This window comes from Phascolarctos cinereus, unplaced genomic scaffold, assembly GCF_003287225.1.
Source record: "Phascolarctos cinereus isolate Bilbo 61053 unplaced genomic scaffold, phaCin_HiC Scaffold_9;HRSCAF=440, whole genome shotgun sequence".
NCBI classification, from domain to species: domain Eukaryota; kingdom Metazoa; phylum Chordata; class Mammalia; order Diprotodontia; family Phascolarctidae; genus Phascolarctos; species Phascolarctos cinereus.
The window spans coordinates 224,100,000-224,119,692 of record NW_027556402.1 but is presented as its reverse complement, the minus strand read 5'-3'; the positions used below and the strand labels follow the sequence as shown (position 1 = coordinate 224,119,692).

General features: G+C 38.8%; 1 protein-coding gene across 1 annotated transcript in view; it reads right to left on the bottom strand.

The window, feature by feature from the left end:
* ANO3 (anoctamin 3) overlaps positions 1–19,693 on the bottom strand; it is a 310,714-nt gene that overhangs the window by 116,893 nt on the left and 174,128 nt on the right. The window contains exons 11-12 of the mRNA XM_020977793.1: positions 18,150–18,271; positions 12,502–12,636 (exon numbers count right to left, since the gene is read on the bottom strand). Coding sequence (XP_020833452.1) covers positions 12,502–12,636; positions 18,150–18,271 — 257 coding nt within the window. The remainder of the gene's footprint in view (positions 1–12,501; positions 12,637–18,149; positions 18,272–19,693) is intronic.

The following is a 19,693-nucleotide window of genomic DNA, read 5'->3' as shown; positions in this document are numbered from 1 at the left end:
ATATAGTGTGTATATGCACACATATGTATATGTGTACATACTACACACATATATATTCTTCCCTCTTTGAGCTAGTTCTGATGAAAGTGAGGTTCAAGCATTGCCCACCACCCTCCTCCCCAATTTCCCCTCTACTGTAAAAGCTCTTCTTTGATTGCCTCATTTATGTGAGAAAATTTTCCCTGTTCTACCTCTCTCTTCCCCCTTCTCCCAGTGCATCTCCTTTTCTCATTCCATTTTTTTGGAGATCATCCCAACATAATTGAATCATATCCATGTCCTCTGTTTATATGAACTCTTTTTAACTGCTCTAATAATGATAAAGTTCTTAGGAGTTACATGTATTATCTTTCCATAGAGGAATGTAAACAGTTTAACTTTACTGAGACTCTTATGATTATTCTTTCATGTTTACCTTTTTATGCTTCTCTTGAGTTTTGTGTCTGAACACCAAATTTTCTATTCAGCTCTGGTCTTTTCATCAAGAATGCTCAAAAGTCCTCTCTTTTATTAAATATCCATTTCCCTCCATGAAGGATCTCAATTTTGTTGGGTAGGCTTTTGTTTGTGGATGTAATCCTGGTTTCTTTGTCTTCTAGAATATCATATTGTAAGCTCGTCAGTCCCTTAATGTAGAAGTCACTAAATCTTTTGTGATATGGAGTGTGGCTCCACAATATTTGAATTGTTTCTTTCTGGCAGCATGAAGTATTTTCTCTTTCACCTGGGAACTCCAGAATTTGGTTACAATATTCCTGAGTTTCCAGTTGGAGATCTCTTTCAGGAGGTGATTGACGGATTCTTTCAATTTTTATTTTACTCTCTATATCTAAGATATCAAGCCAGTTTTTCTTTATAACTTCTTGATATATGATATCTGGGCTCTTTCTTTGATCATGGCTTTCAGGTGGTCCAGTAATTCTTAAATAAGCTTTCCTTGATCTACTTTTCCAGGTCAGTTGTTTTTCTGATAAGGTATTTCACATTTTCTTCTATTTTTCTGCATTCTTTTGACTTTGATTGTTTCCTTGATGTCTCATAGAGTCATTAGCTTCTTTATACTTCTAATTTTTAAGGAATTATTTTCCTCAGTGAGATTTTGTACCTTTTTCATATGGCCAGTTTTGCTTTTCTTAGGAGTTATTTTCACCTGTAAATTTTTGTGCTTCTTTTACCTTAGAAAATTCTGTTTTTTAAAGTGCTATTTTCTTTATTTTTTGTACCTCTTTTAACAAGCTGCTAATAATTCTCTTCTCATAATTGTCTTGTGTCACTCTCATTTCTTTTCCCAGTTTTTCTTCTAGCACTCTTATCTTTTTCTTTCAATCTTCTAGAAATTTTTGTTGGGCTTTGGTCCAATTAGCATTTTTCTCTGAGGCTTTGTTGATAGCTATTTTCACATTGCTGTATTCTTCTGATTTTATGTCTTGGCCTTCCCTACCACTCCAGTAGCTTTTTATGGTCAAATTCTTTTTTTTTCTTTGCTGTTGTTTACTCATTTTCCCAGCTGATTTCTTGACTTTGAACTTCATTTGAAACTTGGCTCTACTCACCTAGGGATGAGAAGGCATTGTCTCAAGCTTCAGGCTTTTTTTGTGCTGCTGTTTGCAGAGCTAGTTCTGGGAGTTTGCAAGTTTTCAGTGCTTTCAAGGTGATGTGATCCTGGGAGAGGTATGGTTACTTCTCTCCTGGTCTGAACTCTGGTCATTATCCAGGAAGGGTCCCTGGTCCCCTGAAGCCATAAGTGTCAGCACTCCTTTTTGCTTTGAAACAGTTCCCTAGTGACTGATCCTCATTGCTCCTCTCTACCCTGGAATTGCAACCTAGAGCTGCATAGGGGAAGCACCAACTGCATCCAGTGCCAGCAAAGCATCCCTCTTTTAGACCAGTTGTCTAACCCTAGTATCTGGGCAGAGAGCTCTTGAAGCTGTTGCAACAGCTACTGCTATAGCTGCTGTCACCTCTGTGTGGAGGTTCTGGACAGACTTTCACTCCTGTGTTGCAAACTTCTCCTGCTTTTAAGATCTTTTAATTTTTTTTTAGGCTGGAAAAAATGTCTCACTTGTATCCTTTATTGGCTCTGCCACTAAAAATTTGATTTGAGGCATTATTTTAAAGTTGTTTGGAGGTGAATGGTGGGAAAGTTAAGGTGGTTGCTCCTAATCTGCCATCTTCCATAAACTTTTCCTGAGTGTCTATTACGGAAAAGTATGTCCGCTTTTGGGAGCCAAGATGGTGGAGTAAAAAAGGTAGTCGCTCTCACCCTTCCCTCTCAACCTCTGAAAACCCAGAAAATATCACCCCAGGAAAAAAAAAAAACCTGGAACAGCTAAACTAGAAGAAAGATGGGGAGCAGCAGTGCAGCAGCCCAGCAAATGGGCCTCCCAGTGCCTCAGCAAAAATAAGGGAAGCAGCACTACAAAGGGCCCCAGGCAGAAAAGCACCCTGCAGCATTCACCTGAAAGGAGCTGAAGAAAGCAACCTAGAGTCTTCCTAAAGTCCCAGCCTTGCTGATTCCAACCCAACACCAGGTAAGCTGTCAGAATCCTACAGCCTCCAACTGTCAACCAGGAGGATCCTGAAACTCAGGTGGTAGAGCAGGTAAACACCAACACCTAGACCTTCGAGTGCCTCAGTGAGGGTGGGGGAACCTATGGAAACCAGCTCAGAAAACCACCAGGTGCCTCAGCACTCTACCACAAAGGGATCTCCCAGTGCATTAGCAGAAAGGACAGAGGCAGCATTGCAAAGGGCCCCAGGCAGGTAAGCACCCTGCAGAACCCATCTAAAAGGAGCTGAAGAAAGCTAAAGGAAAGGAAAAGCAGGCAACCTAGAATTGCCTGAAAGTTCCAGCCTTGCTGATTCCAGCCCAACATGAGGTAAGCTGCCAAAACCCTACAGTCTCCAATTGCCAACATAAGAGGCCCCAGCACACAAAGCCAGTGACCAAGACCTAGGCTTCCAACAAAAGAAGCTTGGGTCAGTGCCCTCTGTTCCCCAGCTGGAGAGCTCAATCTCTTTAAAGACCAGGGAAGAAAGAAACCATGAGTAAAAAGAAACATACCACAGATTCATATTATTAGAAGATCAAATTCTGAAGAGGACAGCACAGTCAACAAACCCACATCTGCAATATCAAAATGGAATATGAACTGGCCTGAAGCCCAAAAAGCCTTCTTAGAAGATCTCAAGAAGGATTTTAAAAGTCTAATAAGAGAGGTAGAAGAGTCCTTAAAAAATACAGTTGGCCAATTGGAAAAAAAGTACACTGAAGAAAACAAATCCTTTAAAAATACAATTGGCCAATTGAAGAAGGAAGTACAAAAACTAACAGAAGAAAACAAGCTGTTAAAAATTAGAATGGGACAAATGGAAACTAATGACCTATGACAGAGCAAGAATCAGTCAAAGAGAAAAAAAAAGAAAAAATAGATGAAAACATAAAATACCTCATGAAAACAACCAACCTGGAAAATTGATCCAGGAGAGACAATTTAAAAATCATTGGACTGCCTGAAAATCATGATGAAAAAAAGAGCCTGGACAATATCTTTCAGGAAATCATAAAGGAAACTGCCCAGAAGTCCTAGAACCAGAAGGTAAAATAACCACAGAAAGAATACACCACTCACCACCTGAAAGAGATCCCAAATTGACAATGCCAAGGAACATAATAGCAAAATTCCAAAATTACCAGATGAAAGAGAAGGTGCTGCAAGCAGTCAGAAAGAAACAATTTAAATACCATGGAACCACATTCAGGATTACACAGGACCTTTTGGCTTCTACATTAAAAGACCGCAGGGCATGGAACATGATATTCAGTAAGGCAAAGGAGCTTGGATTGAAGCCAAGGATAAACTACCCTGAAAAAATGAGTATGATTTTTCAAGGGAGGAGATGGTTATTCAGTGAAATAGGAGACTTCCAAACCTTCCTGATAAAAAGACGAGAACTCAACAAAAAATTTGATCTTCAAGTACAAGATTCAAGAAGGACATAAAAAGGTAAATGGGACAGAAAGATACAAAATGTTGTTAATATGGGTAGACTATTTACATCCCTACAAGGGAAGATGACACTTGCAACTCTTGAAAACTGTATTGTTATTACACCATGTTAAAGGAGTATACATAAAGGGAGTGGATATTAGTTGACTTTGATGTAATGATAAAAAAAAATCTAATTAAGTGAGTTAAATGGATCCAAGTAAGTGGATTAGTCTGATCTTAGAAAATGTACTGAGAAAGGAAGAGGCAGACAAAGGTAAATTACATTACAGGAAAAGACAGAAAATCCTATTACAGTAGAGGGAAAGAAGGGGGGGGTGAGCATTGTTTGAACCTTACTCTCATCTAACTTGGCTCAAGAAGGGAATAACATAATCAGTTAAGTATAGAAATTTAACTTGCCCTATAGGCAGTAGGAGGGAAAAGGGGAAAGAAAAGGGAGGGGGGATGGAAGGGAGGGAAGAAGCAGTAAGGGCAAAAGAGGAAGAAAAGGGAAAGGGATAATAGAAGGGAGGAGAGACTGCAGGAGGCGGTGGTCAAAAGCAAAACACTAGTGGGGGGGAAGGAGAAAGGAGAAAGAAAAGCATAAACGGGGGGAAAAAGATGGAGAAAAGGAAACATACAGTAATCATAACTGTGAATGTGAATGGGATGAACTCTCACATAAAATGGAAGTGGATAGCAGAATGGATTAAAAACCATAATCGTATTGATAAACTTAACCCTTCTCAGCAATACAAGGATCTAACACATCTCCAGAGGCCTAGTGATGGAAAATGCTATCCACATCCAAGAAAGAACTATGGAAGTTGAATCGTTACCTTTTTTTTTTCTTTTTCTCTTCTGTTGAGTTTTGTTTCCTCTTTCTGATGGTTCCTCCTATTAGTTTTACTTTTTACTTACAACTTCACTAATGTGAAAACATGTTTAATAGGCATGCAAATGTATTGCCTACATCAGATTGTGTGCTGTCTTGGGGAGGGTGGTGGGGAGAAAGGGGCAGAAAAATTTTTAAACTCAGAAGTATATGGAAATGATTGCTGATGAATCAAAATAAATTAATAAAAAAAAAGAAAGGTACCATTGTAGGTGCTAGGGATACATACATGGATAAATGGAATAGCCTTAAACTTCAAGGAGGCTCCAGAACACGGTGGTCATTGCCACAAAACTGCAGACAACTCCTCTGGACTTTCCCCATCATGATATAGGATGCTCTTCATTTTGGAAGCTCACTCAGCCCTGACTCTCACACCTTATCGATACCTTTTGCCCCTAAGGTTTTTACCTTAGATTGGAGGGTGGAGAACCCTTTTCAGAACCTCCACATAATGAGGACCTCCAGAAGTGTCATCTCTTCATTTCCAACCAGGCTTCACTCCTCTAGATTATTCCATTTTCAGCTTCCTTTTATGTGCTGTCTTCATCATTAGAATGTAAGCTCCATGAGGGAAGGAATTGTTTTCCCTTTTCCTTGTATTTGTATCCCCAGTGCTTAGCCTACTGCCTGGCACATATAGTAAATGTATCCTTATTGACTGACTGACTGACTAGTAGGAGAACATGGTAGGCACCCAAATAGTCTTAATTCAGGTAACAACATACGGTGAAAATAGCAACAAAGTCAGAAAAAAGCCTAGGTTTGAATCTTAGCCCAGCTACAAACAAATGTCCTTGGGAAGGGCAACTCATTTCTCTAACCCTTGGTTTCCTTATCTTTCAAATGATGACACTGGAAGAGATATCTATAATCCCTTCCAACGGTACAGCTTCTGTTCCTAAATTAAGACAAGACTAGTTAACAGGACATGCCACAATAAGAGAGATGAGAGATTGGAAAGCCTCCAGCTTCAGAATTCACCACTGGCCCCACTACTCAATGATGTTTTACAAGTGCTTGTTGATTGATGAGGCAAATTTTAATAAAGAAGCTGGAACCTTGGCTCGACCTTGAAGATACGGAAGGATTTCAGCAGGTAGGAATGTGAAGAGATGGCATTCTAGGCTTGGGTACAGAGGATGGGCAAATTCACAGAGGTGAGAGAGAATAGTCTTAGAGCTAGAGTGCTAGAAAAATGAACCTGCTTTTGAAATTGTATAAATAATTAGAAGACTTTTTTTTGGCCAAATATAAATTAATCTTTAATAGCTACAGCCCTTTTCAGCCAAACAAAGCACCACATTTTAATTATTGGAGAAGATTCTTGAAGAAAGTACCTTAAAACATTCAATATAAGAAGAGTACAATCAAGGAAATGATAGGGTGAATTTCTTGCCCAAAGTGCATAGGTATCAAAAGAAGCAAAAAGAGTAGCACACTCATGTGTTCAAACAAAAGTTAAGAAAAAGTCAATATTAGTATTCATGTATATGGACATTTATACGGAACATCTAAAGTACACGTGTTTCTGACTTCTATTCATAACCATACCATGATGGGACCATTGGACCACACTTTATACTTCAACCTTCCAAAGTCCTTTCATGGCTTTATATTCTCTAATGATACTGATGATACCCATGACAAGTGTGTCCCATCTTATAGGCACCTGTGACATTTCCTGCCATCGTGGAAGAATAGAAATTGAAGAAAACTTTTGACTTGAAATTACAATCCCATTACTATTTTTCATAATCTCACATAACCACTAGAGGGAGAATTCTCATTAGCTATGAAGAAACTGGTTGGGAGGGCTCAGGGTTATTTCTGTATATACTTGAGAAATGTAAGGTTTCCTTAAAGGTTAATAATCTAGGGAGTAGACTCATAAAACTAGAGATTACAGTGGGGGGAAATCAACTCCCAATAGAAAATAAGATAAATATTTGGGTATGGAGTGGACTAGAAGATCTGATTCTTTTATAAGTACGCTTTTGTGAAATTAATACATGCAAAGTGACTATTACGCTTAGTGGCACAGAATGTAACTGGAGCAGAAGGAAGGATGGAGAGAGGGAGACACTGTGATAGAGTGGAAACAATGCTGGATTTAAAGTCACAGGGACTGTCCGAGAGGCTTGGCAATGACATTTAGTTCTGTTATTAGGCAAGGAAAGTTACTAAGTCAGACTCTTTTGTTCTCATCTTTAAGATAAGGGTTTGGAATAGACGGGGCGAACATGGTACAGAGGAAAGAACAATGACCCTGGAGATAGGAGATCTGTATTTGGATTCTGTTTCTGAGTGTTACTCATTGTGAGTCCGTGGGTGCCTAGTCTAGCCTCTTCATTTTACACATAGAGAAACTGAGATACCAGGATAATTGTTTCACTATCTGTAGCATGAAGAAGCTAGACTAGAGGGACTCTGAGATCCTTTCTACTTCTATGGTTCTAATGTCCCTTCCAATTAAATAAATGATCCAGTGATGAATACAGAAAGATGATGCTTTTCATAAATGTAGAAAAGTCACTTGTCATTTTCTGACATTCTATCAACTTCGGAAACATCTAGCTGGTGTTCCTTGTAGGTGTCTGGGGGCAAGGAGAACAAGAGTAAACTCATGAGGTCTACTCTGAGCCAATCATTTGGACAAGTCAGAAAAGCTTACAGAAGACAAGGGAAGCTCTGAAACCAACTGAGGGATTCAAGCTCAGGAAGGGTTAGAGATGGAGGCAGAGGTTAGAGTCAGAGACGCATTTAGAATTAGAGTTGGAGGCATTTAAAGTTAAGGCTCTACTAGTTTCTAACCCTAACCTTAAATGCCTCTGACTCTAACCCTAAATTCTTACACACTGGATTTCTTTAGTCTGAGTTAGGACTAACTTAGTAAAACAACGGTCCCTGGTCAGTAAGTAAAATTTATATTAAAGAAAAGTATTTACACATTTTCTTTTATCTGCAGTAACATAAAATTCAAATTTCATGGCACACCTTAGTTGGAGAAACACTGTAGTGTGTGTGTGTGTGTGTGTGTGTGTGTGTGTTTGTGTGTGTGTGTGTGTACACTACTATTATTTTAGGCTTGCCTTCTACATGCAAAATAAAAAAGAGACTGCTCTTTCCTCAATGAAAAAAATCAACCTGGATAGCTATATCAAACCAATGCATAGATTCAATTTTTTTTAATTGATTGTAGGGGCCAGCTAGGTGGTGGTGCAGTGGACAGAGCTCCTGCCTTGGAGTCAGGAGGACTTGAGTTCAAATCTGAACTCAGACCCTTGACACTTACCAGCTGTGTGACCCCAAGCAAGTCACTTAACCCCAATTGCTTCAGCAAAAAACCAAAACAAAACAAAAGTTGATTGTATAAAGTGTTAAAGTTGATGCAGTAATTCTCTAAGACTCTTGGATATCATCAGTTGTGGGCTATTCCTTCCAATGATACAAATTCTAACTTATTCATACCTGCTCAGCCTATGTGAATTTTTCCCACGTCTTCTCATAATGTTGCCCTGGAGCATCCAGCCTCTAGGGGCTGGAGTCTTCCTCACTTTCTCTTTACATGGAGATAACACCAGGTGAACACATGGGCTCTCCATTGTTTATCCCTGACCTTCACCATATGACCCACTTGTCTTCCTCTTCTCCTTCATCCTCACAAACAGAGCCATCATTACATAAGTTTTAGATTTGCAAAGTGCTTTCCATAACACTAGCTCAGCTGACCTTGAACTAAACAGAAGAACACCCCTGGAGTTTCTTTTCTACCTGATTCTCTGCAAACAAGAAAGATCTTAATAAATTACTGCCATCACCGATCAAGGCAGCATACCCCTCCTCCCACCTGCACAGCACACCTACGGCTGAAACAGTCTGACAGCCAGAATGCTGGTGCGTTTCAGGCTCTCCCCACCGTAATCTTGACAGCTGAACTACTCACTGCTTGTCTTTGGGAAGAATAGAAAGTCTGACAGTATCTTAATTATAGCGACAGAAGTAACAAAGTCATGTAATACCACAAAATATGGCCAAGAAGCAGTTTGGTAAAGACTTGTAAAGTACTCCTTGTGCTAAAGGTTAAGAGGAACTGCCAACTTGCTTCAGGGATGGGGTGGAGGGAGCTTCATATGATTTTATCAGAAGAGGGATTCAATAGCATCTCTCCCAGGGTGTTCCAGCTCTGTCTTTGCTCCACTCTCTCTTTTGGCTTACAGTTGTCTCCCATAAAGATTCCTAATTCAATTCCTTCAATGCCCTGTCGTGAATCATTTGAAATACTCTCCCTTGTTTTCCACAGGTCAACAGAATTTAACTTTAAAACCACAGTCTTCCTGCTAGATTCTCCTAATTATCGACCTGGAAGGAAGATAAGGATTTCTCAAGGATGGTAGGGTGATGCTGCCCCGCCCCTGTCCCAGTCTCCTGCCATGAAGAAATCTTGGTAGATGGACTTTCTTGAGTGGAAGTAGGAAATCTAGGGATATAGTGACAGAGCTTCATGAACACAGGTTTTTCAACTGGCTCTTTAAGTATGGTTTTAATGCTTTGTAGACCAGTATACTGGTTACTCAGCCAGATAAGGCTAGCAAGTCTCATTAGCATATTGAACAAACTGCATTGGCTTACAAAAATGGAATGATTTTTGTGTTCTCCCAATAAATTCATGATGGAGCTAGGCAGTAAGAAGAAACAGGATTTAGAAGAGCAGACAGACTCAGCAAATGCCATTAAGTAGCCAAAATAAGAAAAAAAAAAGAATATGGTCAAACATGACTGACGTAGTAATTGGCAGAGCCAAGGTTTGAACCTAGGCACTCTAACTTCAAATTCAGATCTGAGTTATCTTCATTCCATGAAATTCCATTCAACTCCCTCATATACCAAGCAGAAGGTCTGACACATTGTAGAATCTTAGTAAATGTTTATTGACTAACTGTACGTGAAATTTCTAAAAATCTGTTCCACTGAGAAAGAGGAAGGAATGACATTACAATGGGAAGATCACTTGCCTAGGACTCAGAAGAATCAGGTTTTCCACCCTGGTTTTATTGCTGAACAGCTGTGGAACCATGGACCAATGATATGAACTTTCTGAGCCTCAGGCAACAAAGGGGTTGGACCGACCTCAGGCTGGGATGATATCAAGCAAGGCTTCTCAAATACATCCAGAGACTGACATAGTTATTGTGGTCTTTAGCTCACATTTTTCAGAACAATTTCATATGATAACCAAACACTTTCTGCAGAGGGAAAGTATAATGTGTCTTATACATGAATGTTTTTCCTTTAAAAATGCATATTGATGTAGTGAGGATGTAAAAAAAAAATGGAAAGAACAATAGATTTGGAATCAGATCTCTGAATTCAAATCCTACTGCTGCCACCTACATCATGGGTCAACTGGTAGAGTCACTTAATTCCTCTGGGGCTTGATTTCCTCATCTATAAAATGAGGGTCCTGGTCTCAATATCTTTTAAATTTCCTTTCAGCTCTAGCTGTAGGATTCTATGTTGTTATGAAGTCAATCTCCTTGGGTCTCTCTTTCTTCAACTATGAAATGAGGGGAGGACCAAGGAACCTGTGAATGGTATTCAGGGTAGTTTTTTTTTTAATCGTGCATTTTCCCCAAACAACAAATAGTAAAATTGTAACTATTATAGAAAGACCTGTACCATACACAGATCCATGTACACTTATAGTATATATGTATATAAGTGTATCTGTGTATCTTTCTATATAACCTGTATTTATATATGTATGCATGCATATACATATAAATATATATGTAAATTATATATACACATGTCAATATATGTGTGTATATATTTGTGTGTGTACAGAGTATCTCAAAATTCTTAATGTCATTTTTATTTGTTAAAGCTATAAAACTATGTAAATATTTACTATATAAATATACATATATCCCTTTATATATCTCTCTCTCTACAAATATAGATATAAATACTCACATGCATATAGATACATCTCTCTATATATACATATACACATAAATGATTCATATAGAAACATACATATATATTGTATTAAGTGTATATATGTGTATGTTTCTCTATGAATCATTATACATGCATAAATGTAGATATTCATATGTATATGTGTATGTGTATCTGCGTGTGTGTGTGTGTGTGTTAGTTAGATGGTACAAGGGATAGACTGATGGGCCTGGGGTCAAGGAAGACTCATTTTCCTGAGTTCAAATCTGGCCTCAGACACTAGCTGTGTGACCCTGAACAGGTCACTTAATCCTATTTGCCTTAGTTTTCTCATCTGTAAAATGAGCTGGAGAAGGAAATGACAAATCACTCTAGTATCTTTGCCAAGAAAAACCTAAATGGGGTCATGAAAAGTTGGGCATGACTGAACAAAACAAAAAATACGTATGTGTGTGAATATATACATATATAGATATGCAAACATACATGCACACATACATGTGTATGTATATCTATCTATATCTATCTAGACATGTTTATAGAGTGTCCTCATACTCAAATAGGTAGAAAGCCATGGGTTGAGTTGAGCTCTAAGATTTCTTATGGATTTATAACTCTTCATAGTTCTAGGAGAAGAGGTAGATTAGGATTGCAAGTAATAAGAACATCAGAAAATATTTAAGCCTGCATTTCAGCATTAGTGTGATAAACTCAATTGTCGGGACCCCTTGAAGACACATGCTTGCTATAGCATTATTCTTCATAGAGTAGAATTCGGTTTCCTATGGTGCGGGTTTATTTGAGAAGGTTTATTTTAGTTTGTGGTTTTATGACAGAAGGCCTAGAAAGGCCTCATCTCAAGTAGTTCATCTATAAAAAAAACATGATGTAGTAATAATAATAACAAGCACTTAGATGTGTATAGCCATTTATGCTTATAAAGTATTTGACTTTTATTATAATAATAGTAGCTCATATTTATGTGGTACTAGATGGCATTATGACTTCTAGGCATCCTCTTCCTAGCAATCTGATGAGGTAGCTAATGATAATGATAGAATATGAGAATCCTGAATGCAGGAAGTATTTGCTATTTATCTTTGTAACCTCCATAACTAGCACAGAGCCTGGCAGGTGTAGACACTTAAATGTTTGCTGACTGACAGTGATGATGATAATGGTGGGGATGGGATGGTAATAATGATGGATGATCATGATGATCACATATAAGGGATTTAAGGTTAGAAAAAGCTTTTCACAGCCACCCTGTGAACTAGGTCACATTCCCATTCTTATACCTACTTTGCTCACAAAGAAACCGAGCCTCAGAAAGATGCATTTGTCCATGTAGGGCCACATAACTTGTTAGCTTAGCTCTGGGAGTAGAACCCAGGGTTCCTGCCTCTTTCTACTGAGGCCCTTCTAGAACAATGTTGGATTTGGCCTGAGAGGAACCAGGTGCAAACTTGGTTCTGCTCCTTACTGCTTGTATAACCTCCAAGGAGTCACTGACCTCTGTGGGCCTCAGTTTTCTTCTCTTTAAAGTGGAGGCATTCGGTCAGATGTCCTCTAAGGCTTGATGTCTACAATCCTATGAACTGACGAATGGGGAGACTAAAGAGATGCCCACTACAGCATGACCATGCCACTTACCTTACTTGGCTGGAGTGCATGGTAAATACTCCATAGAGGAAAACGAATAAGCCCACAAAGGCAGCAGGAATCAGCATTCCAGTGTACCAGCCTAGCCAGGCAAAGTACAGACCAATCTTCTCTCCAAAATAGCGCCTGCATGGAAGAGCAAACACACAGCTTGTCAGTCAGTGCTGCAGATTTAATGGCACCAGGTCTAGAATTTTGGGTGGTAAACTTGAAGCTAGTAGTCAGTTAACAAACATTGATCAAGCGCCTTCTATGCGACAGGTACTCTACATTAGGGAAAGGGGCCCAGAGATAAAATCGAAAGAGTCTTCGCCTCAAGACCCTTAGATCAATAGCATGTACCAATGCAGATGGAGTTGATGTTGACAGGTGGCCTGGTAGACAGAGAGCTAGACCTAGAGTCAGGAAGACTTGGGTTCAATTCTTACCTAAGACATTTATTAACTGTGTGTCCTTGGATAAGTTACTTACTCTCTCTCTGTCTCAGTTTCCTCATCTATAAAATGGGGATAATAATCTCACCTGCCTCTCAGGGTTGCTGTGAAGTTCAAATGACATATTTGTAAAGCACTTGGCAAATGCCTGGTACACAGTAGATGATTAATAAATTCTAGACACTATTATTAATAGAAAACAATCTTTCTTGTCCCTATGTTATATGAGGATGGAATGAATTGCATCAAATTTTTTTATTTTGTTTGACAGTCTGGTTTGATGGAAAGTGCTGGACTTGGCATTGAGAAATCCCTGTTCAAATTCTGTCCACCTGTTACCAGCTGTGTATCCTGGAAGCAGACATTTCATAGTGTGGTATGGTAAAAAGAATTTCAGGTCCAGCATTCCATCCACTATAACAATGAGATGCTGAAATAGTTCATAATGGTTCACATTCATGTTGCATTTGAGGTCTGTAAAAACATTCTTTATATTTTTATTACTTTATTTTTCACATCATTTTTATATATTTTATCTTGATCATTTGAACCTCACAACAACCCCTGTGAGGTAGATGCTGTTATTATTCCCATTTTACAGATGTCAAAACTGAGACAGGTCCAGTGACTAGCTTTCAAGCCATATAGCTAGTAAATGTCTGAGAGGGAATTTGAACTCAGCCTTCTTGGTTCTAAGTTCGCCAGTAGGAGTATGGCAAACAGCTTTCTCTGCTGTTCTCTCTGTCTCACTCAGCAATTATAAAGAAAAAAAATGTTAACCTTAAAAAAACTTGAGTAGGGTAAGCTATTGCTTGAAGGCCATGCATTTCCCATCAACATCCTTTATATAGCCATGACTTAGCACAGAGAAATGAAAGAAGTTCTCAATTCCCTCTTGTTCTCATTATGTGTAATTGTGTAGTAGGACACATCCGCTTTCCCCTGTTTGCTAACAAGCCCAAAGCCAATTGAATACTTAAAAAAAATAAATAAACCCTGCAACAGGATGTCAGGAGACCTGGGTCTTACTCCCAACTTTGACAATTACTGTAGACAGTTATTTGAGCTCAGGAAAATTGCTCACCCTCCCTGGGACCTTAGCTTCCTCCTTTATAAAATGAGAGGGTTATATACTGGGTAATCCTTAAGGTGTCCTTCACCTCTAAGATTCCTTGAGTCTATGACTTTGGGCTGTAACTGGTGAGATCTCTTGGCTGGTGCTGTCAGTCAGAGAGAACTCAAAAGCCTGCAAAAATAGGGGCCCCAAAGGACCTTTCTTGCCACTGTTCTCCCTGGTTTTATCATCTTTTCTGGAGGTGGTTCCTAGCACATGTATTCGATCCCAGCAATTACTGAACTGCAGATGCATTAGAGCTCAAAGTACCTCCTGGGATCTAGTTAGAGGGAAGGATATTCTCTTGATACAGATCTTGCTTCAGTCTCCCCTTTTTAATTTCTCCCTCTCTCCCCAAGTTTTACCTTTTATGTTTTTGGTTCAGAGATCTCTCTCTATCCATTGCCCTCAGTAATCCCATCATCAAGTTCACTGCCATTCAATTAACACTTGAATAGTATCGCAGCCATTTCAGAGGATGACAATTGGAAGGAACATGAGATATACAATCTAGTCTAATTCTATCATTTGAAGAAACTGAGATTAACTGACTTGTCCAAGGTCACCCAGGTAGTACAATGCAGCAAAGCTGAGTTTTGAACTTAAACTTATAGACTTCAAAGTTTTTAACTAACCCACATGGCCTCTAATTCCTCTTAGGAGAGTGCTATCAGAGAGCTTAAGAATCAAAGACTTTGGTTTTCAAAGCCCTTCATACCTTTCAGTCTTGTTATGCCTTATGCTCTTTTAATTACTCCAGTCCAGTGACACGGGCTTCCTTGATCAATGATCCTCTCACATAATGCTCCAGCTCCTGACTCCAGGCATTTTGTCTGTCTATCCTTCATGCCTAGAACTCTCTCCCCTCCTTATCCCTGCCTCCCAGCTTCCTTCAAGTCTCAACCAATGGCCCATCTTTTGCAAGAAGCATTCCTTGTCCTTAATCTTAGGGCCTTCTCTCTGTTGATCATCTCTAATTTATCCTTTAAATATCTTGCTTATATGTCAGCATTTTCATGTTGTCTCCCCTAATAGATTACTAGCTCCTTGAGAGCAGGGATTATCTTCTGCGTTTTTCTGTAGATCCAACACTTAGCTCAGTAACTGGTACATTATAAATGTTAATTGATTGCAATTTCAAAGCCCACAGTTGTTCATAAGTAACCACTTGGAATGATCAAATCTCACTTCTACCACCTAATACTTGTTAACCTTGAGCAATTCACTTAGCCTCTCCTAGCCTCATTTTTCTCATCTGTAAAATGAAAAGTTTGGACTAGATGGCTTCTGGGGTCCCTTTCAGCTCTAGCTATATGGGTCCATCAATAGCCTAGCCCTTTATCATGCAATGAACGTTTTCCTCTGGAAGACTGAGGCTCAATGTTTTACGAGGTGTTATAGCAGATCCATTGTACCAAATCCATGTCTTTTTTGGACATATCTTATTTTGGGATTCCTTTTGGTTTTAGGGGGAGAGAGCAAGGAACCTCTTCCAGTGGGTTACTCTTTCTACCTATTATATTGAAGGGAAAATATAAACGTGAATTCACTTATGGGATATCTACAGCTTTCACCACAGATTGTTGGAGGTTGTATTCTTTCTTTTGGGAGGAGGGTACCAAAGATTGGTATGGGGAAAAGAAGCTGATAAAAACCCCAACTGCTTTGGAAAGAAATGAATCAGAATGTTTATCAGCAGAAATATGAATCTACAGCTTCTATGAATAGCATCAAACAGAGAAAAAAAACCCTCATATAAGTAAGTACTCCCTTCTTCAAAGTAAGTTGAAATTGTCTGATTTGATAACAGCATGGTTTTCACATATAAATTATTCCTGTGGTGATGGTGGTGGGTTGATAAGATGAAGTTAAAGTGAAAATTATTTACAAAATGCTTATACCCCTTCCTAAATAAAATAAAATGATTGGAGTAATAAAAAATTGAATCAATAAGATGTTCCCTCTCTTCTCAGTGCAAAGAAGAAACTTGGAAACTGAGCAAGCACAAGCCACCCCCAACCTCACCCTGAGTGTGATCCCTCCTCTTTCCTATCCTCCTTCTTCTTACAAATTCTGATATGATCTATGCTCATATATGAGATCATAGGTTAAAAAAATGGAAACACTAACAAGGCATGGCTTGAAATATCTTCTTCCTCTTCCCTTTATTCTCTCTTATCTTTCCTTTTCTCTCGCTGTCCTTCCTTTTACCTCTTTCCCTCTGCTTTGCCTAGTCCTTCTCCATACACACACACACACACACACACACACACACACACACACACACATACATATACATACATACACACACTTTTTTTTTTGGTCAAAAGTTAGAATAATCTAGGGGAAGGAACAGAATAACAGAAATTAAGATTTTAGAAGGATCTCTGATATAGAAAGTACCAGCTCAGAGATTTAAAATGGAAAAGTACCATAGAGGTCATTTAGCCCAAACCATTCCATTTTAGGAAAAGAAAACAGCCTAGAGATTGTTCAATGACAAGTACCACGTCATAAAGGCTAAGTAGCAGAGTCAGGATTAAAAGCAGGTTCTCTTACCTATCATCCAGGGAGTTCCCTTCCTTGTGTTATATGTTGCTATCCCTACATAAATTAAGATTCTTTTTACCTGAGTAAGTCAGAATTTAAGAAATTAAATTTAAGAAATTAGAATTTCATATCAAATTAGAATACCCTTCCATTACATCTACCTAAGTATATAATTAAGTCTGATTAAAATCTTTTTAAAAATCCACCTAAATATTCTTGATATTTTGCAGGAAAAAAAAGTAAAACATCCTTCCTTCACCTCCTTGTTTACAGGGCACTACTCAATGAAAGTTTCCTTATTTGAAAAACAAATAAGTGAATATATGAAGGATATAGGATTTCTATGGTGCTGGGGCATTCTTCATGTGATAATACTGTTCCCCAGCAGATTACTATTTATGACTTAGTAGACAGTTCATAGGGAGATGCCTTATGGTCAGAGGCAATTAAGTGCCTTGCTCAAGGTTATGAAGCTCTGCATTTAGCAGACTGACCATGGTATCTGGAATCAAAAACAGTGAGGGCTCTTATACTCACTCTGACTCATCCCAGATGTCATTACCTGTAAAATAACACCCAGAGAATCTACCCCAAAGTGTGTGTGTGTGTGTGTGTGTGTGTGTGTGACACAATCTGGTGGTAAATACAGTGATGCACTTGGAATCAAGGCAACCTGGGATCAAATCCCATTTGTGACACTAACTCTATGAACATAGTTAAGTCACTGAACTTCCCTGAGCCTCAATTTTCTTATATGCAAAATGGTGATAAAATACCTTAGGTACCTACCTCATGAGGTTGTACAGTTCAAATAAGATCACTCATAGAAAGCATTTTGCACATTGTCAAGTGTCATATGAATGCCAGCTATGGGATGATAGCACATTAAACCCATGTCCTCCTGGCCAACCCCAACACTCCATCCATTAAGGAATCAAAGACCACAGTTTCAAATCTTGCCCTTGAAGCTCACTTCCAGTGTGACCTTAGTTTACTTAATGTCCCTGGGACTTATCTGTAATATGAGGAGGTCAGACTAAGTGTCCTCTGATGTCTCTTCCTGGTCTAGATCTATGATCTTCTGCAAGCCATTAAGAATTCCACCAAAATATGAATAACAATTGGAAAATGTTATTTTATTTTTTTTTTTTTTTGTAGAGGCAGCTAAGTGGCACAGTAGACCAAGTACTATACTTAGAGTCAGGAAGACCTGGGTACAAATGTGCCCTGAGACACTTACTAGCTATATGTCCCTGGGAAAATTACTGTAACTTCTGTCTGCCTCCGTTTCCTCATCTGTAAAATGTGGATAACCAAAGCACCTGTCTTTCTGGATTTTTGTGAGGATAAAATGAAATATTCGAAAAAATGCTTTATAAGACTTTGAATGTTACATCAATTCTATTATTATTAGAAAACTCAACTGAAAACCTTTTTGAGCATGAGTTTAAGGGTGACATTCATTCATCTGCAGTAATTGCTCCGATGTGGACACTAGATTTTGATCTGAGTTGGCAGTTCTCTTGAAAATGTCTTAGTACCTGATTAAGTCGAGGGGCTGATACTTATACCACATTCCCCAGCAGGCCCAGCGCATGTATAGCAGGTGTCTGTGGTTCTTGGCTCCATGAGTTTTAATCGGGTGTCTGCTCTGGTAGCTTCCCTAAAGAAAAAAGAAAATGATGAATGGGTATCTACCACATGAGCGAAATGAGAAACAGAACGGCACAACGATTGTACTTTCCCACGTTTAAAGGTCTGATTTGACAGTTCTCTGACAATTTTATAAATGGCGTCCATCTGTGGAAATGATCTAGGACCTATCTTCCTAGGCATCCCCTTCACTGGCCTTTAAGTCTGAATTTAAGCTCTTTTAAACATTCTTTGAGACAGATCTATATCACTTAGAGTAAAGCATGCTTTTAATCTTCAAGGCCTTTAATAAAGAAAATTATTATTCTTTAATGTGGGAAGAATTTGAGTGGAGGGAAAATATTGCAACCTTTTACCTACAAGTTGGGCAGTAATTCTGAATCAGTGGATTTTCTAACCTTTGAAGACCAGAAGACTATTATAATTGATGAGGAGAGTGCAAAGGTGTTGAGTCAGCTAGGAAAGTAACATGCTTTATAGAATTCTAGGATCTTTACATTTTACTTTTGAGAAAACTCTGTGTGTGTGTGTGTGTGTGTGTGTGTGTGTGTGTGTGTGCGTGTGTGTGTGTGTGTGTGTGTGTGTGTGTGTGGTGTGCATCTTCTGTTTGGGCACAGTTGTTTATATGTTTTCTCTTCCATTAGACTATGAGTTACCTGAGATGAATTAATTAGTTTGTTTTTGGACTTTCTTTGTATTTTCAGGCCTTAACAGTGCCTAGCACACCATACGTGCTGAATGCATGCTTGTTAACTGACTGCTTATTTAGTGAAAGATGCAAATCTTAATTCTCTCACAGAACTTCAGAACTGGCAGGTCAAAGCACATATTTCATATCCGTGTTGTAAACCACTTGGATGGCAATGCTCTTTTTATTTTCTTTTTAAAAAAATACAAGAGCCCTCTTTTTAATAGAGGGAACTGAGGGCTTTAGATTATAGTGTGTGTGTGTATGTGTGTGTGATACCATTCTTGCTTTCCAACCAGCTAAAGGAAACTAGAGACCAAAGGATTATGGATCTTGAGCTAAAAGGAACCTTGAAGGTCATCAAATGCAACCTCTTCTTTGTACAGATGAAGAAACTAAGGCATAGAGAGATTAAACTACTTACACAGGGTGTAAACAGCAGAGCCAAGATTCAAACCCATGTGTTTTGACCTTGACTCTCAAATAGTCTTTCCACTACATTGTGCTGTCTCTGTAATGAGGGTATGGGGTGAAAGCAAGTAGAATTATGAATTAGTTGTAAGGTCTCCTTCCATACTGGGGTTCAGGGCCTGGAGCTAAGACAGATCACTGCCACTTCAAGGAACCTCTTTTGAGTGTGTAGATTTTTTTTTTTGGTGGGGGGGAGAAGGGGGAAGGCTAGCTTGATTGTAAAGAGGACTGAATATGGCAAAATCTCAATTAATGGTGGTTTGTATAACAAGG